Source organism: Arachis hypogaea, chromosome 9 (genome assembly GCF_003086295.3).
Source record: "Arachis hypogaea cultivar Tifrunner chromosome 9, arahy.Tifrunner.gnm2.J5K5, whole genome shotgun sequence".
NCBI classification, from domain to species: Eukaryota; Viridiplantae; Streptophyta; class Magnoliopsida; order Fabales; family Fabaceae; genus Arachis; species Arachis hypogaea.
Window position 1 is genome coordinate 104,948,637 of NC_092044.1, and position 23,673 is coordinate 104,972,309.

The following is a 23,673-nucleotide window of genomic DNA, read 5'->3' on the forward strand; positions in this document are numbered from 1 at the left end:
TTAATTAATAACATCACTTTCAGCAAACATTATAGTGGGGGCAAATATTTAGTACACTGTCATGCATGCATGTGAATATGTGATGAAATTTGTAAGGACTGGAGTTTTAGTGATGAATTTTTGTGTCTAAATTTTGATATCTAATTTATTAAAAATAGTTAAAAATTATTATATAATTTTAATAATATAAAAAGAAATAATTTTAAAATATTGAAAACTTATCTAAAACAAAATAGGCAAGTTCGACACCAAAATCAGCACCAAAAAATTGGCCCTGGAGTTTTATTAGAATTTTAATTTGTTTTCAATAACACAATCTTTTGTCATATAATAATATAAAAATCATATCATAACAATAAGGACATGAATGATAGACTGCTGGTATAGAGAAGTGCCACATCTATCAATTTCTTCTGCTTTTTTTTCTCCCTTTAATATTTAATGTTCTTTACTATATTGCATAATATATACACTTCTCAATAATAATGAATGGATCATCATATGATAAAAAAAATGAAGAAACTTGCTTAGTCTAAAGTAGGTAATAATAATTAATTAACTAATAATCATACTGAGGAGCATACTAATTAAATTAAATTAAATTAAAGTTTGCATTAATTCAAAAAGATTGAAGTACATCAACATATACACATACATACAAAGAGAGACTCATTGCTAAATATACCATTTCCCCATAACAAAGCTTGAAATACTACATAAGTTGTATCTATCTCTAACTAAATTAAACAAGCTAAGTGCAATTCACTTTTTTTTTTTTTTTGCCCCACAAAATCTGTGTAACTGAAAAACATAATAAAACAAGAAAAGAAAAAGGTAACACCCAAATTTGTCATAGGAGGATAATAATGTTTAATTATTATTTCCATGCATTATTATTATCCTATGATATCATGATAATTCTTGTGCACTAAAATTAATTTGCTTATCAACTAACTCTAAGATACCAATAATGTCTCCACCTCTAGAAGCATCATCTTCAATGGCTATATTCAGATCCAAACAGAGGCTCATGGAACTTTTCTCCTCCATCTTGTTATCATCATCATCACCATTCTCTTTCCCTTTGCCTTTGCATTCATCAGAAGAAGGTTTTGATGATGAAGAAGAACTGAAGAAACTTTCGCAGCTGAAAATGACAATGGCATCCTTGAGAGGAACAGATTCACAAGCAGGAAGCATCAAACTACCACTCTCAATGGCTTTCTTGATACCCTTTTGGGAAAAGTTATCAACTTGATCCAAATCTTCCATGAAGAACACTCTATGAGGATTCTCATTAACTGCCTCACCAAACCTCTGAAGATAACTGCTTCCAAACTCATTCCTTGGCCTCTTCTTCTTATTGCAGTGCTTGGATTCATCAGTGAGGAAATTGCTCATGGAAATTGTTACAAAGTTAGCATAAGATCCAAACACAGCCTTAGCTATCTCCTTTGAGACACTCTCCTTGGCTTGATTTGAAGAATGGTCCAAACCCAAGAACACCATCCAAGTCTCTTGCTTCTCTTCTTCTCTCTTCACCAATCTGTTTTTGTTGCTCATCATTCCTGATCTGCATTGAAGGATGGTGCTTGCAATCTCATGAACAATCTTGCCTTTGTTGTGTTGTGGAAGTTGAAGATGAAGAACTTTTCTGTCCAATGCATCAGAGAGAATCTTGAGATTCTCAGCATTGAGTTCTTTGAACATCTGAGTGCTGTCTAAGCCTTCAACTGCTTCACTTGAAGAAGCTGAGTTTGGACTTGAGTTTGGATTTGACAAGAGATCTGGTTTAGGGTGGAGGGCATTATTGTCATTGTCATTGTTATTGTCTTCTCTATGATCTGGCATGAACATGATGAGGTTGTTGCCATCATAGCAACAATTTTCATCACTGCCATTTTCAGTGTATAGTAACTCACATTCTCTGATTGGTTCTACTTTTTCCTCAGTGGAAATGCTTATGATTGGCCAGTTTATTAGGTGCTGGCTTTGGTGATGATGAGTGTTGTTAGATTTTGCTAATAATTCATGTGATGATGAAACAGAAGTTGGAGATGATGGAGTTGATGAACCAAACAAAACTGGTTTTTCATGAATTGATGATGAAATCTGTCTCTTGTTGTTGTTGTGAACTGAATTGCAAAATGAGTTCCATTTCTTGCACACTTCCTTAAGTCTTATTGTATTTTCCTGCTGCATAAATAACAAAAGAGAATCAAAAATTGTTTTTTCATAAATATAAAAAATTTAATTTTGATATATTAAAAATATAAAATCAATAATATTAGTTCTTTTAGATGCATATATAAAATTATATTTTATACTTGAAGTATATTAAAATTAAATTCATATAAAAAATAAAATATTTTATATTATTTTTTTATATAAAATAATAATATTAATAATATTTGTTCATTTTTTGAATCTAAAAATGAAGTAGCAAAAGGTATATACAAACCTCATCTTCTATTATGAGAATTTTGTCTTCTTTTTTGCAATTTTGGAGCCATGTTGGCAAGGTGGTAGTAGTAGTAACACTGCTAACTTTTCTGCTCACGTTATTGGTTATGCTCTGAGCTTCTTTTTCAAAATTTAGTGAACAATCTCTACAGCAAGTTAGGTTCTTGAATAATGCATTGCTTCTCTCTTGACCTTGAAAATCACTGTAATAATTAAAACAACAACCATACATTAATTAATTACAAAATAAGAAAATAGAAAATAGAAAATATAAAGAATATAATAATTTACCTGTCAAAGTTTAAAGTTAGGCTAAGGCTTCCAACAGGAATAGTGAAAGGATGAAGCTCCCAAATAGATTCCAAAGAAGGATGAGAAATCTTACACTTCATGTAAGTCTTAAAGCTTGAAATCCCCAAAAGCCAAACCCTATTACCATTATTATTCTCACACACCAATTTCTTGATCTCCATAACCATATGCTCCAAAGAACAATACAAGTTCTTTGAAGATTCATCAGAACAAAAGGTTGACCAAAAGTCAAACAACCATTTGAGGTCACCCAAGTAGAGAATAAGCCCTCTCCCAACATAGCTCCTCACAAGGCTCCTAATCTCCATCATCTTGTTTTCAACCTCTTCTTTCGAAATGTTCCTGAAATACATCAAAGGAAGGCTCACAAATTGAACATACCTTAACTCCATTGGAACATTCCCAACCTCAAATTTCTCCATCACTCCCTTGGCCACTCCTTCAACATTGCTTAAACTCTCTCCCACAATCACTGTGTTCCTTCTTCTCTTCACCAACTCATTCAACACACTAACCACCTCATCATCATCATTTTTCATGAATAATTGATCAAAAGGTCTAGAAGATGCTGACACATTGTTGTTATTGCTTCCATTACCAAGAACTTGTTGTTGCTGATGAGGCCTTATGCTGCTTTCCTTGGACTCTTTCTGTGAAGAAACCTCCATTGAAAGAGCTTGTTCAACCCTAGCTTTGATAACTGTGCTTGAGAAACCAGCTTCTCTCATGACCCTACTAACGCTAGGGTCATCAAGGATTGAGATTATGAGTTGCTCCACCTCAATCTTCAAAGCCAAGATGTGTTGTTGTTGCTGCTGTTGGTTCTCAATGGATCCGCGGCGCTGGTGAGCCTGCGCGCGCTTGAACGCCGCCACCAGCGCGTTGGACAGGGACGGCGTCGAAGAGTACTGGTGATGAGGTGCCAATAGTGGGCTTTGAGTGGACGCCGGCAACCGGTTCAGTGCAACGTTGAAGCAGAGCTCCAACGCCTTGCACTGAAGCGGGTGCGAGTGACACTGAAGGCAAGCCTTTCTTAGAAGACCCGCAGATGCAGCCAGCATGGCGCTCGCGACGTGAAGAGGAGTCACTTGTGCGTGGCCCCTCCTCGTCGCGAGACTAACCGCCTGCTTGACAACAGTTGCAGCTTCAGGCGTAAGAGCCTGAAGCTGAATACTGCATATTCCTCCTCTCATATCTCTTTGCTCGCAAGAAGTGATAGTAAATAAAAAATTTAGAAGAATTTTGAACTATCTAGAGAAGAAGTGTTAATGGGGTTTTTTTCATTTGTATTATTATTATGAAGAGAGGGTGCAAGATGGATAGATATATATTGTGAGGGTTTTGTGCCTTTCTTGTTAGTGAGGGGAAGTTTTGGCTTTTTGTATGAAAGTGGGATTTGATTGCTTTATCTTTCTCTATTGATTGTTAGATGTAAAGGAATGTGGATTATCAAAAGCTTATGGTCAGTGTTATTTGTGGGAACTATATAAAAGAATTTAAATAATAATGGAATAAACCACTTTTGTTAAGAATAAGCTCCTTAAAAACCTTGATGATGGGAAAAAGAGAGAGAGAGAGAAAAAGAGAAAGTGGATAAAAGGGAAAAGGGAGGGAAAGAAGGGAAGAGAAAAAAGAGAGAAAGAGAGAGAGAGAGGACTGTCTGTCTGTTTGAATGGACAGGAAACTATGGATACTGTGTTTGTGTTTGTGTTTGTTGAGTGAAGTGAATGACTGTGGTTTGGTTTTTGTAAGTTTTAAGACTTTTCCTTTTAACTCTTCTCGAGGGAGTGAATGAGGGTCCCAATAGGGAATAATTCCTTGAATGATTGATGGAATAATGAATCACACAATTCTCACTCAAAATTAGTAACTTCTTCAATGTTTTTCTAGTATATATGTATTTTCTTCTTTTATATTCATATTAATCATCAAAATATATAGTAGAAAATTCTATAACAATAATTTTGTGGTTAAAAATAAATATAATGTATAATACATTATAAAACTTTTGGATACATCATTGTATGAAGAGATACATATAATATGTTTATTTGTAAGAAAGATATTAATTTTTGTGTTTGCATTAATTGTGAACTCTATAGTTTCTCTTCACAACATTCTTTTCTTGATTTTTTTTTCAAGTTTTCCTTATTTTCCTCATTTTTCATCTAGTGTTCAACGTTAAAAGTGAATTTATATAATAAATAAATTATTATACATATTAAATAAGGAAGTGTCAATTCAAAGTTTCAAACTTTATTTATCATTAAGTGAGTAATTAGATGAGTAATAAATCCATTTAAAAAGAATTTATTTACTTTAATTAGTGATAATAAATAATAAATAAAGAAAGATAAATTAATAAAAAAAGTGTCAGTTGCTATGAAAAAAATAACATAACTAAACATTAATTGTTCTATTATTAACAATAATGTTCGAATAATTAAGTTGGATTAATCTAATAATTAGTCCATTAATCTGTTTAAGCAAATGTAGAAGTTTACTTATTCATGCCCCAAAAAAGTTGTCTTTCCTTCAACATTTTAATGATCAGAGTCTAAATCATGGTTTTCTGTTGCCTGAAATTTTGAGGGTAACATAACATGAATTGATCATTGAATTGTTGGTTTTTTTTTTATTTTACGGAAAAATAAAATTTGTTGGGAGTTTAGTAATGCTGTGAGTTGATGATAATAGAACAATGTGCCTTTCATTGGCATTCTCCAATTTTATTTTTGATAAAAAAATATTTAAATTTTCGGAATATATTTTTAACTAGGTAGCAAAAATAAATAATCGAACTTGAACCTTTTACGCTTTTAATAAAGCACTTCTATTTTTGTAACTGAACCATTTTTCTTTAAGGAAAAAAAAAAAACAATGGCATCCTCCCTCAATCTTTATACAAAAATTTCTCTTTAAGTAAGGTAGAAGGCAACTATACCTAAGAAAAAAAAAAGATAAAAAAAAGGAAAAAAGTGAGGTAGAAGAGTTTAGGGTATAGAAGGGTACACGAGGTGAAAAAATATTACGTATAACTCTTTTTTTTTTTTCTGAACCAAAAATAAAAAAAGATAGATCCTAGTTTAAATTTATGATCTCCTTAAAATTTCTTTTACTTGGATTATTGAATTATATGTCCCAAAAATTAATCCTGCAATCTAACAAACTAGAAGGCACCTTGTATCTGTTACTTTCTCTATAAAATTTAATATTTTTAAATAAGGAGATAAATTTTTTAGTTCAAAATATAATATAAATGAGCATTAAAAAGAAAATAGCGTTTCTGCTTTTTTTTTTTTGGGTCACATTTATCTTCTGAATGTCACTATGACAGTGGCTGTATAAATTAGATTGGCTTTGAGGCCCACATTTCTAACAGCCCAATTATGCTTCAATTAAATACTCCTTCCATTTTCATACCAAAAATGAAAAAAAAATCTCGTTTTACATTTTGTTTTTTATTTTCACGGTATCATTCAACCCAACAGACTAAGGTAATTCGCCGTAAATTTGAGTTTCATTAAGGATTTGCTATTAACTAACAGGTTGCTACATGTATAAAGCAAGATTTTAACTCCCAACTCTTATTTAAACGGACTAGTGAGCTGACTACTAGACCAATCCAAATTGGTTAAATGTGTTTTACGTCGTGAGAGTCATTTTGACCCTTTGTTACATTTGAAACTTAATGAATTTGCAGCAGAAACTTGACATAGATGGAGGATTTGTAAGTCTCTCGTTAAGTCGTATTCGAGTTCAAACTCAGGAATGGTCATGAGAATTAAGAGAGTAGCATCTAGTTTGAAGGTTTTGTCTCAATGATAGTTGATTTACATAACAGAGAACAAGTGGTTAGAAATTTGAAAGAGAACAGTAAATTTTGGACATTCCAAAATAGAGCATAGCTAGCAGCATCTTTATCCTGAATTCCTGCAGAACTCAGTTTGCATGATGCATACAATATAGCATGTGTGTGACATATCACTGATAGAGGAACACATTTCAAGTTGGATGGTAAAATATTTTGTGTACTTGTACGATCTTGGACATCCAGTTAACACACTTTTTTATGTCTATCATTTCCAATAGTCCAGTGGAAAAGTATTTCATCTAATTGATAACAAGTTAAAACATAAATGCATCAAGTATCAATTATGTATTGTTCGCACCTGAGATTATGTGAGACTAGTTTTACTGAAGCTACATATATCTTTTCATGGTAGATAAGTATTTAGTATTCTCATAAATCACAAAAATGGAAAAAGGTGAATACATGAAGAAAGTATGGTTGAAGAGAACCATTCTAGTGAATATATCATCTTGCAGGGTGTTCATTCATTTTCTTGTATGCTTCAACTTTTCTGCCACAGAACCAAAATTTGCGGCATCATTTTCTTCTCAAAGAGACATGGCATTAACACATGACATTTGGACATTTGGTATCTCTCTAATTTCATTCAAAAAGGTTTTTTGCTACTTTAATTAACCTCTTGGCAGGCTAACACTTTGGTATCTCCAATCATAAAATTCCAATGATTGATTCATATCAGATATACATTTGTCCCTAATGTGTTCAGTTAAACTATTCAATATAAACGGAATATTTTCAGCTCTCGACTTTGAGGGATCGTCGGAGATGAAAGATTGTATTTGATTTTGTATTTCAATCCAGCTGCATCCGGGAAGTTTCGTAGCTTGTTTCTCCCTCATGAGCACCCTTAGCCTCTCAACCTCTTTCCATCTTCCTGCCTCTGCAAGCATGTTTGACAAAGTAACATAGTTGGAGGCATTAGCAGGTTCGAGTTCCAAAAGCATCTTGGCTGCTACTCTACCGAGTTCAAGGTTTTTATGTACTCGAGAAGCCGCAAGCAGCGAACCCCATAGTCCAGCATTTGCTTTCACCTTCATACCCCTCATTACATTGAAGGCTTCCTCAAACCTACCAACACGGCCAAGCAAATCAACTAGGCAGCTGTAATGTTCAGCCAAGGGTTCAATGCTAAATTCTTCAACCATGCATTTAAACAAAGCCAAACCCTTCAGAGCTAAACCGGCATGACTGCATGTTGATAACATACCCATGAAGGTAAACTCATCTGGAGCAATCCCCTCTGATAACATCTGCTCGAAGGCCTTAAACGCCTCATTTGCTAATCCATTCAAAGCATAACCCGAAATGAGGGAGTTCCAAGAGATAAGGTCTGCGCGCCAGATATCTCTGAACACCTGTTCTGCCTTCTGTACCCTTCCACATTTTGCATACATGGCAATCAAGGCATTACTAACAAAGATATCATTTACATAACCACTCTTCAGAATGTATTCATGGAGCTGCTTGCCTAATTGCAAGGCTGCAAGATTCGCACACGCGCTTAAGGCACATGCAAAAGTTGATTGATCTGGTTTCTGTTCTTCCTGTCCCATGATAACAAAACTCTTAACAGCGTCCAAGTATAAGCTATTTTGTAGAAAACCTGCAATAAGAGAATTCCAAGAAACTATATTCCTTGCTTCCATGGAATGAAAGATCTCTGCTGCTCGATCCATCTTCCCTGCCTGAGCGTACCCGGAAATCATAGTATTCCACGAAACTGCATTCTTGATGGGCATATGTCTAAATAGGTTGTAAGCTTCTTCCATTCTTCCACTCTGTGAATAGCCTGAAATCATGCTGTTCCAACAAACAGCATCGCGAACATGAATTCGACTGAACATTTGACCAGCCTCATCTATTCTTCCATTCTGTATTAATCCGGACAACAAAGCAGTTTGTGCTGCCGTGTCCTTGCAAGGCATCTGATTATAAATTTTCCTTGCCTCGTTAAGCTTACCAACTCTAATGTACCCATTAATTATTGTAGTCCATGACACAGAATCTTTATCTGGCATTTCCTTGAACAGCTTTACAGCTTCACCAATTTGCAAGTCTTGGACATAGGCTGCAATCATTGCATTCCACGAGACCACGTTTTTATCAGGCATACTATCAAAAAGCTTCCTAGCCTCCATAATCTTACCGTGTCTTGCAAATCCACACAACATCGTAACCCAAGAAACAGCACTAGGATTTGGAATCTTTTCAAACAACTGCCAAGCAGAACTAGGATCACCACAGTTAACAAACCCAGCAATCATCAAGTTCCATGAAACTGCGTTCTTGTTGGTCATCCTCTCAAAAAACTGCAATGCTTGATGCATTTTACCATTCTGGGTATACCCGGCTAACATCGAGTTGTAAGAAACCAAATCCTTTACCGGTGTCCGCTCAAACACTTCCTCGGCCTCGCGGAAGTGACCCTTCTTCGCATAACCTGCAATCATGGCATTCCAACACTTAGTGTCCAACTTATCAGGAACCAAATCAAAGAGCTCCCTAGCCTTATGGAGCATCCCCTTACGCGAATAGCAAGTTATCATCAAAGCCCATGAGAAGTTATCTCTGCGAGGCATTGTGTCAAACAAGTGAGCGGCTTCTTCAACCATGTTGTTGTGAACATACCCAGCAATCATGGTGTTCCAAGAAACCAGGTTTCTATGGGGCATTTTATCAAACAGTTTGCGGGCATCATTGATCCTACCATTTTTAGCAAAAACCGAAACCATGGAATTGTAAGTTACAAGGTTCTTGTGGGGCATGGTTTCGAAGACAGTGACAGCGTCTTCAACTTGGCCAAGTTTGCCAAGATGAATGAGTCCCTGGTTCTGGTTGAAGACACGTTTTCCATGTTCAGCTATTGATTTGAGATGGTGTTTCATGGTCCATGAAGGAGATGGTAGGGGCCTTGTGTTTTGCCGTGCAAAGAAAGAAGCTACGTAACTAACTACCTACTATGATTGTTATGTTTGGTAACCATGTTTGCGTACAAGATATTCCAGAATCAGTATGTAACTTCCATCTTCATGTTTTGGCTTTACCTAATTAATGGAAACCTACCCCTTTTTCAACAATGATATATATACTAGATATGATTTTCTTTTTCTTTCAACTAGAGTGTGACCTCTCGGAGTGGTAAATTAATTACAGTTAGTATTAAGTGCCAACAGATTTTCTGATTTATAATCGTTAATTAATTTTTATTAATATTTTTAATAATATGAGATTATATTTAATAATATAAAATTATACATTTTTTTATTGGTTAAAAGCTTATTAGATTTTATTAAAAATGCTGATCTTTTAAATTTATTAATTAATTATATTATATAATGTATTTTAATAAATATTATATTATTTAGATATTAATTAAATAATATATAAATTAATATTAAATTTAAATGGTTTTATATTTAAAATATTTTACAAAATATTTATTTAATCATTAATATATAATTTTATATAATTATTTAACTAAAATGTAATATAAATTAAAATATAATTTATTATTTAAAAATTTGAATTCATTTATTTTTAAAAAAATTATAAACTTTTTATATTAGAATTATATAAAATTATATCTTTATTTATTGCTTTTATTTTTATATTTGTTTTAATTTTCATACTTTGTCTTTTTATATGATGTTTTTTGGATTACAAATAATTAAATAACATTTTAAAAAAATGAATAAAAATGAGAAACATACAAAATATAAATTAATTTTATAATCATGATATATTTGAATATATTTAATAAAGAGATGTGCCAAATTTAAATTTACTTGGATTTAGAAAAATAAATGAGAATAAAAAAAATTATTAAAAAGATAAATATAAAATTATAAATTAATTTTATAATCATGATATATTTGAATGTATCATTTCATTTTTGACAGAATATTAAAATGTCTTAACTCTTAAAAAGTCTGTAATGTTTCTTTGGTAGGTAGAGTGAGTCTTGTTCAATTGACTCTATCAACTATCCTATCTTATATAATGCAAACCATGAAGCTGCCTTTGAGTATTTGTAATCGAATTGATAGCATATGTCACAATTTTGTTTGGAGGAGTTAATTTGGTTAGAAAGCTGATGACAAGTCATCATATACCCATTTTTCAAGCTAATTTCATTTGTTTTGTTAGTCTTTATGCACTTTCTTGCTTCTTAAGTAAGTGATTTGGAGTGAAAATGCACAACTTCTTTAAATCAAGCAACCACCATGAAATTAATGTTAATCCATGAGGTTTAAGCTAATTTTAATTGAATTTTAATTGATTTATAAGCCTCTTGAATTTAGTGATACTTTGAGTGGTTGTTTTGGTTTATTGTAGGTGAAGAAAAGAAAAAAAAAAGAAAAGCGTGGCCTAAGGAAGTGTGGCCCAAGGAAAAGAAAGTGTGGTCAAAGAGAGAAGAAGTGTGGCGCACAACATGAGGAAGGGCAAGCATTGCCCTCCACAAGGGCACACTGCCCTCTAGAAGGGCAACATAAGGGAACCAAGCATGAAAGGCAACTCTGCCCTGCCCACTACAAGGGCAGAGCACAATTTTGTGCCTTGGAATCAAGAGGAATAAAATGTTGCCCTGCCCTCCACAAGGGCAGTATCGGGCTCACCAAGGGAGAAAATCAAAGGAAAATGTCTCCAAATGCTTGCCACAAGAGTTGAACACGGGACCATGAGGAAGCTAGGACTTAAGGCCCATTACCGTGCCAAGAAACCAAGGAAAATGATGTAGCGTGTGTTTCTGCCCGGATTCGAACACGGGACTGCATTTTGGAAACACTGCCCTCAGCATTTGGTTGGTGCACAATTCTGGCGCACCAAGAAGTGAATCTGGCGCACCAAATCATGACCCTGGCAGCACCAGCGCGCACCACACACAATCCTGGCAGCACCAAATTTTTCTGCCCTGCCCTCCGCGAGGGCAGGGCAGCATTCTGCGCACCAAGGCACGATCCTGGCAGCACCAGCGCGCATCACAGCTTGAATCTAGCAGCACCAAGCACGCACCGTGGCATTTCTGGCGCACCAAATTTTCCTGCCCTGCCTTCCGCGAGGGCAGGGCAGCGTTTTGCGCACCAAGACTGCACCAAGCCGCACCAAGCCGCACCAAGCAAGCACCAACACGCACCAAATCCTGCCCTGCCCTCCACAAGGGCAGGGCAGCCTCCTGGAAGCTATTTTCTTGGGCCGAAAAATTCAATTAAAATGCCAATTTAATTCATTTCTTCACCAAATCAAAAGCCCATCCAAATCCCAAAATCCAAGAATAGAAAGTGTATAAATAGGAGCTAGTTTGATGTAATTAGACCCTTTTTTTGAACCTTTTGCTTAGCTTTTGAATTTTGCACTTTCTTTTGAGCTTTGAATTTTACTTTTGCACTTTGGAACTTCTCTTGGTGTCTTCACTGAGATTTCAGAGAATTGGGGAGGGGAATTGATCTCTCTTCTTCCTCATTCTTGCTTGGGTCTTTTTAATTTCCTTGTTTTGATTCTTGGGTGTTAAGAATTGAGGAAATTTTGTCTCAATCTCCACTCAAGAACTCTTTAATTTCTCTTCTGCATAATTGAACCCATTTACATTCCCTTTACTGCTTCTTCTTCAATTCCTTGTCAATTGCTTTGTGAACTTGGATCTGGGAAGGCAAATTGAGATCTAGACTCTGCTTTCTAGTCTCTTGAGACCTGAGATCCCATTTTACTTTTGGTTCTTCTGTGAACCCTGCTGCACTTTAATTTCATTTTCTGTTTGAATTTCAGTTTATTCCAATTCATCTTCTACTTTATTAATTGTTGCAATTTACTTTCTCTTTGTTTAGATTCTGCAATCCCAGTCCTCAAATCCCTTTTACATTCAAGCAATTTACATTCCTTGCCATTTAAGTTACTACAATTTACATTTCTTGCACTTTAAGTTTCAGTCATTTAATTTCTTGTTCTTTAAGATTCTGCAAGTTTACTTTCCTGTTCTTTAATTTACTGCAATTTCCCTTCTCCCTTTACATTCCAAGCAATTTATATTCTGTTAAATACAACCCACTCAACCAAAACTTGATTCGCTTGACTAAATCAACCACTAAACTAAAATTGCTCAACCCTTCAATCCCTGTGGGATCGACCTCACTCATGTGAGTTATTATTACTTGATGCGACCCGGTACACTTGCCGGTGAGTTTTGTGTTGGATCGTTTTCCACACATCAAGTTTTTGGCGCCGTTGCCGGGGATTGAAATAGATTGACAATGATTAAGTGAAGTGGAGGTCTAGATTAAGCACTTTTTCTTTTCTGTTATTTTAATTTTGACTAACACACTAACTGTTTGAATTTTTGCTTAAACTAACTAAAACTTCATTCTAACTATAGATTGGAGTTTCATTAGTTTTCTGGATCTGTGTGTTTATTGTTGTGTGTTTGTATGTCAGGTACAGGAAGATCTTCCCCTGTCCTCTCTGAAATTGACCAAAGAACTCTTCGAAGAATAAGATGAGCTGAAAGAGGAAAAAACGTTATTGGAGAGGAAGAATCTGAGGAGGAATTCCAAGAGATGGAAGGAGATCTCAATCAACCAGGAGAAGGAGCCAACAATAACCAACAACAACGAAGAGTCTTGGCTTCATACACATTTGCAAATGCTAGACACTGTGGAAGTAGCATTCTTCCTCCCAATGTCAATGCAAACAATTTCGAACTAAAGCCACAACTCATCACTTTGGTTCAAAACAATTGTTCTTTTGGAGGAGGACCTTTGGAGGATCCAAATCAACATTTGTCTACCTTCTTGAGAATCTGTGACACTGTGAAAACCAATGGTGTACCTCCTGATAGCTACAAGTTGCTACTCTTTCCATTTTCTCTCAGAGATAAAGCCACCCAATGGCTAGAGACCTTTCCAAAAGAAAGCATCAACACTTGGGATGACTTGGTGAGCAAGTTCCTTGCCAAATTTTATCCCCCTCAAAGAATCCTAAGATTGAAGACTGATGTGCAGACATTCACTCAAATGGAGGCTGAAAACTTATATGAAGCATGGGAAAGATATAAGGCACTATTGAGGAAATGTCCACCAGAGATGTTTACTGAGTGGGATAAGTTGCAGAACTTCTATGAGGGGCTCACTCTTAAAGCTCAAGAAGCACTTGATCATTCAGCTGGAGGCTCTTTGCAACTCATGAAAACTACAGAGGAAGCTCAAAACCTCATTGACATGGTGGCCAATAATCAATATTTCTTTGCTCATCAAAGACAACGCCAACCATCACAAAGAAGAGGAGTAATGGAGTTGGAAGGAGTGGATTCAATTCTAGCTCAGAACAAGATAATGCAGCATCAGATTCAACAACAGTTTGAACAAATGGCCAAGAGAATTGATGGCTTGCAAGTTGCATCAGTGAGTGCCACCAACCAACCACCAACTACTTGGGTGCAAAGTGAAGAAACTCAAGAGGAGCAACAGCAAGAGCAAGTCCAATACATGCACAACCAAAATCCTGGAACAAATGAAGTCTATGGTGATACTTACAATCCATCTTGGAAGAACCATCCCAACCTCAGGTGGGGAGACAACCATAATCAAAACCAACAACCATGGCAAAGAAACACAAGTCAGAATAATTGGAAAAGCACAAACCATAACCCCCAGCCAAACACTAACCAAAATACATACAGAAAACCACAAAATAACTACCCCAACTCTAACCATTATCCACCCAATAACCACCCAACAAATCAAACCACTTATCATCATCCATCAACAACCCAAAATCAACCAATTTCACATGAATCCCAGAGGATCACCAATCTAGAGCTGCTCATGGAGAAAATGATGAAGAACCAAGAATTGACAACAAAGAACCAAGAAGCTTCCATGAAGAACTTAGAAAGGCAAATTGGGCAAATCTCAAAACAAATTTCTGTTGAAAAACCATCAAGCTCACTGCCTAGTGACACTATTCCTAACCCAAAGGAAGAATGCAAGGTCGTGCAACTAAGAAGTGGAAAACTGTTATTGGATGGTAACCAAGGAGCAACCAAGAACAATGACAATGAGCCAACGAAGAATGATGAAGCCATCAACAAGGACATGGTAAGCAAGAATGTCCCAGAAAAACTCACAGAGGAAGACAACAAACCACAGAATTTGAAAAAAGGAAAGCAAATCATGGAAGAACCAATTCCAAGACAACATCAAGTGGAGAAGAACTTAACACCACCACTGCCTTATCCACAGAGATTACACAAAGAGACAAAGGATCAGCATTTCCACAAATTTCTTGAGACTTTCAAGAAGCTGGAAATTAACATACCTTTAGCTGAGGCTATGGAGCAAATGCCTCTGTATGCCAAGTTCTTGAAAGAGCTCATCAACAAGAAAAGAAGTTGGATTGAAAAGGAAACTGTAATGCTTAGTGAAGAATGCAGTGCACTCATTAAAAAGGGACTCCCTCCCAAGCTTGAAGATCCTGGAGGTTTCTTCCTACCTTGCACTATTGGAAACCTATTCATCAACAAGGAAATGTGTGATTTAGGAGCAAGCATAAATCTAATCCCATCTTCTTTAGTGAAGAAGCTTGGCATAGAGGAGGTGAAACCAATACAGATGTCCTTGGAGTTGGTAGACCAATCAGTGGTATATCCTAAAGGGCTGATTGAGAACCTTTTAGTTAAGGTTGACAAGTTCATTTATCCTGCAGATTTTGTGGTCCTGGATTCTTCAGAAAATGGAAATGATTCCATAATACTTGGTCGACCATTTTTTGCCACTGCTAGAGCCATTGTGGATATAGAGCAGGGAGAGTTAACCCTCAGGATGCATGAGGAGAGCATCACTCTGAAAGTCTTTCCAGAATTACACAGGAATGAAGAAATAAGCAAAACAAGTGGTGACTCCCTTCCAAAGCAAGCAACCAACAAGGCAGTAGAACAGAAAAACAAACTTATACAAGGAGAAAAAGAAATTCAAAAGGAAGCAGGGGTGATAAACAAGAAGGAAGGTATCACAACTCAAGTCAATGTCAAGAAAGAAAGATCAACAAGAAAGAAAAAGATGAAGAGCAAGAACAAGGCTCACAAAGGGTGGAAGAACAAGAAAATTCCAACTGAAGGATTTTCTAAAGGTGATAAGGTGCAACTAGTATATCAACAGCTGGGAACAGAAGATTATTACACTGTCAACCAAATACTTTCTCTTGAGCACATGGAAATTGAGCATCAAGGCACACAGAGAAAGCTTACAGTGAGAGGTGACAAGTTGAGACATCACCAACATCAACCACCCTAAAGGGAGTTCAATGTCAAGCTAGTGACAATAAAAGAGCGCTTCATGGGAGGCAACCCATGATTTAAGCTTTCTGTCTTCTCTTTCATTCAATAAGCTATGATTCCTCTGAGTATAATTTTGAACTTTCATGCCTGATAAATACATACATTGTTTTAAAGCACATGTCAAACTTCTAAGTTTGGTGTACCTTAAGGTACACCCAAGTTCATCTTTCAAAAAAAGGGGATTAGTCTTAGAACATATGCATAATTCTTTTGATGAAGCATATGACCAAACACTAAGTTTGGTGTTTGCATGTGTAACAATGTTCAGAAGATCATTTCCCAATCATGGACTCAAAACCATACAGAAAGGGATCATGCATCAATTTTTTATATAAAATGCATCAATTGTGAAGAACGGTTTGCAATGTTAAGCCGTCCCCTCAATAAAAGATAACTTTGGTGTTCACCAAACTTTAGCATTTTTATTTAGGGACACAATTGATCACAAAAAAAAAATTCAAATAACTATTAAACAAACTAAAACAATTTTTATTATTGCAAATAAATTGCCAACGACTATATTAATGTTCTAAGCTAGCTGTTTTGGTTCAGGTAGGAAAAAAAAGATTAAGACAAAATCTAGGAGGGGCCACGGCTAGAAGGAGCTATGTGAGGATGGTCACATGTGCCTAGAAGAACGTGCTCATGGGGAAGCAGAATTTGTATGCATGCATGCATCATTGAACGCCTAAATACATGCAGCCAATGGGAGGAGGATCCTCGTCAAGCCTCAACAATGCATGCAGACCGTCCATTCCATGAATCCTTTAGATGAACAACTCAATCCCAACCCTTCATGAGCACTAACGAGTTCCTTCTTCATTCATTGTGGTTTTGTTGGAAAGCTTGAAGACTTTGCTTATTAATAGCCGTTGCACCAAACGGTTTACACACTCATTCAAGCTACCCTCATATGAGAATCATAATCCTCTTTACTCCTAAAACCAACATAATTCCCTTGTCTCACAACAGAACCGAACCAAAACTCTTCCCAAACACAACACAAACTTCTTCTTTTCTCACTTCTTCTTTCTTTTCACCTCAAACTCAATGGCCTCTTCAAGTTCAAAAAGAAGGCCGGGAAAGGAACCTATGGTAGCCGAACCCCCATCATTTGATGCAAACAAATTTAGATCCAAATTCCATGAAGGGAGATATCATAGGTTCATGGAGGCAAAGAATGTCATCTATGAGAAAAGCCTTGAGTTGAGGGAAGGAGAATATCCCATCATGAGGCAAATTACTAGAGAAAGAAGGTGGGAACTCTTGTGTGCTCCTCTAGTTGACATCAGTGCAGTTATGATCAGGGAGTTCTATGCAAATGCTGTGAAAGAAAACAAAGATAGTGCTCCTTACACAAGTTATGTCAGAGGAGTTGAAGTGAGCTTCAGCCCAGCAACCATCACTAGGGCTCTAAAGTTGAGAACCATAACTTATGCAGAGCCTAGTTATGAGGCTAGATTGCAAATGGAAAATAATCCTGATGAGATCCTGCAAGGGTTATGTGTGGAAAATACAGATTGGGAAAGAGATTCAAAGGGAGTTCCAAGTCACTTGAGAAGGATAAATCTTACTCCTGTAGCCAAAGGATGGTATGAAATAGTGAGGAGATCTATTCTTCCTACTGGAAACGCCTCTTGGGTCACAATCAAACGGGCACTCTTGACATACTGCATCTTACATGGAGGTGAAATCAACCTCGCACAACTCATAGCCGACAGTATTCAAGATATGGCCAATAGCACAAGCAAATCAAGTAGTCTTGGACATCCAAGTACCATCCTCAGACTATGTGAGAAAGCTAAAGTAATCTTTGAAGATGAGGATACAGAAAAAGTGAAAAAGGGAAAAGGAATCACCAAGAAGAGTATGGAGGGAATAAATGAAGAAGAAGATCAAGAAGGGGTGGTAGCTCCTAGACAAAGGAGATCACAAAGAGAGGAAGGACGAAATCAAGCTCATGATGCCATAGACATGAGCCAGTTACAAAGATCAATTGAAGAACTATCTCAGCAACTCATGCAGGCTCAACAAGGTCAAAATCAGGGGGGCCAAGAGAAATATCTAGAGCCCCATCCAGAATTTGTAGAGCAATATTTGAAAGATAAAGAGGAACGGGAAGCTTGGCAGCGTCAAATGGAGGAAAAACAAGAGAGATGGCAACAACAAATGATGACTCAGCAGCAAGAATTTCAAGCACAGATTCTTGAAGGACAAAAAGAGCAATACAAAGAATTCAAAGAATCATATGATAAGCTGTATTTTAGTCAAGCTAAAGCAGGGGAATATAGTCACAACCTGTATCAATGGAAGAATGTTCATCACACCATGGGAGAAGTCAGATACGCACAAAGAATGGAGAATGATGAAAACATGCAAGCAAGGTTGGAGTACTTGACCCACAATTTGCCAACACTCAATCCTGAGATCAAGCCATTTGAGCAATGCCCTGAATTTTTAGCCAAGCAACAGGCAAGATCTCATCAATATACTGAGGCAACCTTTAAAAGATTGGAAGATGTTGGGCTCTCAGGACTCTTAGATTCTGTTTGGGGTAGAAGATGTCCTGGTGAAGAGATCCGAGATTATTCCAAGACAGGGAAGAGAAAGAAGAAGAAGGGAGAATCAAGCAGCAGCCACGACCATTAGAAGGTGGCAAAGTTCTTTCATATCTCCTCTTTCATGTCTTTAATAAGGAGATGCATGTCTGAAACATGATATGCCTCCATCATTTATTTCTTTTACTTCATGCAATTTTTGTTCTTTGTTTTTCATTTTAGTTAGTTAATAAATAGCTAGAAAAATGCTAAATCTGCATAATGCTTGTTATCCATCACTTAGCTTGAAATTTTGTTTTGTTTCCCATATGCTTAAATAAAAGAGACTTGTTTGAATTGAAAAGTGAAATATCCAATGTTGCATAAGTAAGAATGGAAGTTGGTGGTGGTATATGTGTTTGATTAAATGCATAACTCATGAAATAATTGTTGCATAATATCATTCTCATTCAAGTGTAAGTTAGCCTGCTGTATAAAGACTCTTATCAATAATGAAACAGCCCTTGGTAACGAAAACAGAAAGGAAAGGAAGAAGAAAAAGCCAAAATAGCAAGAAAAACAAAGAATAAAGGTTGGACACCAATAGCTTGGACCCTAGGACATATGCCTGTGGTGTTCTTGTACTAAGATATGCTTGGATGAGTAAATTCTAAGGGGTATTTTAAAACCCGGTCACTTAGATCAACTGATTTGGGATGGCCAATTGAAAATCCACAATAAAGAGCAACTTAGATACAGAACATTTAGTTATCCAAAGAGATGCTGGGCATCAATGATCCTAGGAAGAATTAGTGAGCCATGTGTCTGTGGTGGAAAGATGTTGAGTAAAAGAAAAAGAAAATAAAGCCAAAGGCTAATACTGCAACATTTGACACCAAACCTCCAAAAGAATAATAAGCTTGTTAAGCATTATAAGCCAAGAAAAGTTAGCAAGGGAGTAATTAAAAAGTGAGTCTTCCAACAGCAAGTTTAGCAAGCCTTTGAGGAAAGATGTATATTATGTAGCAGCAACAATAAGTGAGTTGTCATTGTCTGCATAAAGACTCCATAAATCAAGTTCTGCTATATGCCTAATAAGGATATGTGTTCTTTTCTTATTCATGTCATTTACTCTTAGTTTTGATGCTTGCTTGGGGACAAGCAAGATTTAAGTTTGGTGTTGTGATGACAAGTCATCATATACCCATTTTTCAAGCTAATTTCATTTGTTTTGTTAGTCTTTATGCACTTTCTTGCTTCTTAAGTAAGTGATTTGGAGTGAAAATGCACAACTTCTTTAAATCAAGCAACCACCATGAAATTAATGTTAATCCATGAGGTTTAAGCTAATTTTAATTGAATTTTAATTGATTTATAAGCCTCTTGAATTTAGTGATACTTTGAGTGGTTGTTTTGGTTTATTGTAGGTGAAGAAAAGAAAAAAAAAGGAAAAGCGTGGCCTAAGGAAGTGTGGCCCAAGGAAAAGAAAGTGTGGTCAAAGAGAGAAGAAGTGTGGCGCACAACATGAGGAAGGGCAAGCATTGCCCTCCACAAGGGCACACTGCCCTCTAGAAGGGCAACATAAGGGAACCAAGCATGAAAGGCAACTCTGCCCTGCCCACTACAAGGGCAGAGCACAATTTTGTGCCTTGGAATCAAGAGGAATAAAATGTTGCCCTGCCCTCCACAAGGGCAGTATCGGGCTCACCAAGGGAGAAAATCAAAGGAAAATGTCTCCAAATGCTTGCCACAAGAGTTGAACACGGGACCATGAGGAAGCTAGGACTTAAGGCCCATTACCGTGCCAAGAAACCAAGGAAAATGATGTAGCGTGTGTTTCTGCCCGGATTCGAACACGGGACTGCATTTTGGAAACACTGCCCTGCCCTCCGCGAGGGCAGGGCAGCATTTGGTTGGTGCACAATTCTGGCGCACCAAGAAGTGAATCTGGCGCATCAAATCATGACCCTGGCAGCACCAGCGTGCACCACACACAATCCTGGCAGCACCAAATTTTTCTGCCCTGCCCTCCGCGAGGGCAGGGCAGCATTCTGCGCACCAAGGCACGATCCTGGCAGCACCAGCGCGCATCACAGCTTGAATCTAGCAGCACCAAGCACGCACCGTGGCATTTCTGGCGCACCAAATTTTCCTGCCCTGCCCTCCGCGAGGGCAGGGCAGCGTTTTGCGCACCAAGACTGCACCAAGCCGCACCAAGCCGCACCAAGCAAGCACCAACACGCACCAAATCCTGCCCTGCCCTCCACAAGGGCAGGGCAGCCTCCTGGAAGCTATTTTCTTGGGCCGAAAAATTCAATTAAAATGCCAATTTAATTCATTTCTTCACCAAATCAAAAGCCCATCCAAATCCCAAAATCCAAGAATAGAAAGTGTATAAATAGGAGCTAGTTTGATGTAATTAGACCCTTTTTTTGAACCTTTTGCTTAGCTTTTGAATTTTGCACTTTCTTTTGAGCTTTGAATTTTACTTTTGCACTTTGGAACTTCTCTTGGTGTCTTCACTGAGATTTCAGAGAATTGGGGAGGGGAATTGATCTCTCTTCTTCCTCATTCTTGCTTGGGTCTTTTTAATTTCCTTGTTTTGATTCTTGGGTGTTAAGAATTGAGGAAATTCTGTCTCAATCTCCACTCAAGAACTCTTTAATTTCTCTTCTGCATAATTGAACCCATTTACATTCCCTTTACTGCTTCTTCTTCAATTCCTTGTCAATTGCTTTGTGAACTTGGATCTGGGAAGGCAAATTGAGATCTAGACTCTGCTTTCTAGTCTCTTGAGACCTGAGATCCCATTTTACTTTTGGTTCTTCTGTGAACCCTGCTGCACTTTAATTTCATTTTCTGTTTGAATTTCAGTTTATTCCAATTCATCTTCTACTTTATTAATTGTTGCAATTTACTTTCTCTTTGTTTAGATTCTGCAATCCCAGTCCTCAAATCCCTTTTACATTCAAGCAATTTACATTCCTTGCCATTTAAGTTACTGCAATTTACATTTCTTGCACTTTAAGTTTCAGTCATTTAATTTCTTGTTCTTTAAGATTCTGCAAGTTTACTTTCCTGTTCTTTAATTTACTGCAATTTCCCTTCTCCCTTTACATTCCAAGCAATTTATATTCTGTTAAATACAACCCACTCAACCAAAACTTGATTCGCTTGACTAAATCAACCACTAAACTAAAATTGCTCAATCCTTCAATCCCTGTGGGATCGACCTCACTCATGTGAGTTATTATTACTTGATGCGACCCGGTACACTTGCCGGTGAGTTTTGTGTTTGATCGTTTTCCACACATCAAAAGCCTCATCTTTTTAAGTGGAAAACTTTTTGTTCGCCTAAGGCGCAAAGAGGTTTCGGCTTTAGACCTGTGTGAGTTCTTAATAATGCAAATTTGATGAATTAGATCGAACATTTGTCCATAATAAAGGAGATCTTTGGGTTAAAGTTCTTTGAAATCATTATGGATGTCGTGAGGCTACTTTTCGTGTTGTTAAAGCAAGGCATCCAAATAATTTAGAAGGATTTTTAGAATAATCTCATATGGAGGGTCGGATCCGGTACTGAGATTAATTTTTGGACCGACCAATAAATTCTAGATATTCATAAACTTGTGGACTTTGCTAAATTAGAAGTTAGCGAAGAGATGCTGGAAGAGAGAATTTGCGAGTTTGTTATTAATAGTCATTGAGACTATGATCGGATTGGTACTATACTGGGAGAGGATTGATATTATATTTTTGCTTCTATTAAATCGTTTTAGGGCATCGATAGGTTGGTTTGGCTTATGATATTGAGTGGTGTCTTCTCGATCAAATCGGCTTGTGTTATCTTTTTGGGACATGCGGATAACTCAAATGCTTTCTTATTCTAAAAAATATGGAAGCTGGAGGCTCCACGGTTGCGGTCTTTCTGCTGGCTCGTAGCGCATCAAACCCTTTTGACTACACCAGAAGATATATGATGGAGGAAGACAGTTGTATCATTTGTGGTGTATCCTCTGAATCTTTGCTCCATGTATTCTGTGATTGCAAAGTGGCAAGAGGCCCGTAAATGAGCATTGATAATAGTTTGGTTTCAGGTAACTTCTTTAATTCTCTTTTATTGGCTTAGTTGTTTATCTACTAAATCTCTCTACCAAGGACAATTTTAACCCCTTCTTTTTATTACTAAGATGAATTTTTTATGGTATCAACTAAATAAATTTGTTTTTGATGTTGATGATATTACTAAGGAGTAAAAGATTGCTCTTCTTATTGTCTATCTAGCAAAGGACTTTTAGCATGCTCAAGCTGAGTTGAGTTGAGTTGAGTTAGAAAGGTAGTTAGCAATTATATCTTAGATGTCGAGATATGCTCAAATTTAAATTAACCTCTCAACATTCGAGATGTGTTATATAATAGATTTTTATAAATACTTCAATTTTATACATTTTCGTAATTAATAATTTGATATATTTATTTAATTTAAATAAAAAATTTAAAAATTTAAGTATCAATTTTATATAATAAAAATAAATAGATAAACGAAGATCATGATTATCTCTTTTATATAGTCTTTACTCTTTAAGCAAAATTTAAAGTATATATAAATATACAAACCTCCAACTCTACTCAAAATAATATATACACATTGAAAATTAATCATAATATATTTGTATATAAATATATTATTTAATTTATTTTTATTGTATATTTTATATTTTGATATATATTTTATATAGATAATTAATTTTTTTGTGTATATACAATGTATTGTACATATTTATGATAGTTACAGAATTAGTTCTGAATGCCTATAAACTGAAATATGTGCACGCTTTTTTTTTTTATCAGTCTTATAAGTTTCCTCTAAATTAATTTAAGATCGATGTCAAGATAATATAATAATAGTATTGTAATATCCTTTTTGGATGACTATGGTAATCTTCTTTGTTTATATTCTATACAGACTACCATGCTGAGTTTTGTATTCGTAGCTAATTCAACAAATATATATTTTTTCTTTTGAAGTATCCGTATTAATTCTAAAGAGATTCAAAAATACTAAAAACAATAATCATAAAAATCCATGATCATTGTCTACATAGCATATCTAAAAATTTCTTAGTATTGGACATTCTAGATATCACCATGTATACAAGTGA

General features: G+C 36.1%; 2 protein-coding genes across 4 annotated transcripts; both read right to left on the reverse strand.

Annotated features, from left to right (window-relative positions):
* Positions 1–592: 592 nt before the first annotated feature.
* On the reverse strand, positions 593–4,128 carry LOC112711469 (protein SMAX1-LIKE 3). 2 transcript variants are annotated; one of them, XM_025764131.3, is made up of 3 exons: positions 2,755–4,128; positions 2,462–2,666; positions 593–2,196 (listed from the first exon to the last, which is right to left on the reverse strand). In XM_025764131.3, exons 1-3 carry the CDS (start codon positions 3,966–3,968, stop codon positions 910–912), a joined length of 2,706 nt encoding a protein of 901 aa, XP_025619916.1. In that variant the 5' UTR covers positions 3,969–4,128; the 3' UTR covers positions 593–909. The 2 variants fall into 2 exon arrangements, with proteins under 2 accessions (XP_025619916.1, XP_025619917.1); XM_025764132.3 differs by having other exon boundaries at positions 593–2,193; positions 2,755–4,094.
* A 2,924-nt stretch (positions 4,129–7,052) lies between these two features.
* LOC112711470 (uncharacterized) lies at positions 7,053–9,703 on the reverse strand. Of its 2 annotated transcripts, XM_025764133.3 has the most exons (2): positions 9,177–9,702; positions 7,206–9,089 (listed from the first exon to the last, which is right to left on the reverse strand). In XM_025764133.3, the coding sequence occupies exons 1-2, from the start codon at positions 9,532–9,534 to the stop codon at positions 7,261–7,263; spliced, it is 2,187 nt and encodes a 728-aa protein (XP_025619918.1). In that variant the 5' UTR covers positions 9,535–9,702; the 3' UTR covers positions 7,206–7,260. The 2 variants fall into 2 exon arrangements, with proteins under 2 accessions (XP_029145019.1, XP_025619918.1); XM_029289186.2 differs by having other exon boundaries at positions 7,053–9,703.
* Between the last annotated feature and the right edge of the window lie 13,970 nt (positions 9,704–23,673).

What these genes read in the sequence shown, in the direction of transcription:
- LOC112711469 (XM_025764131.3), bottom strand. Translation starts at nt 3,968, where the DNA reads ATGAGAGGAGGAATATGCAGTATTCAGCTTCAGGCTCTTACGCCTGAA. An exon ending in CTAACTTTAAACTTTGACAG is followed by an intron (nt 2,667 to 2,754) that starts GTAAATTATTAT and finishes TAATTATTACAG; the next exon opens with TGATTTTCAAGGTCAAGAGA. An exon ending in TTCTCATAATAGAAGATGAG is followed by an intron (nt 2,197 to 2,461) that starts GTTTGTATATAC and finishes TTATTTATGCAG; the next exon opens with CAGGAAAATACAATAAGACT.
- LOC112711470 (XM_029289186.2), bottom strand. Translation starts at nt 9,534, where the DNA reads ATGAAACACCATCTCAAATCAATAGCTGAACATGGAAAACGTGTCTTC.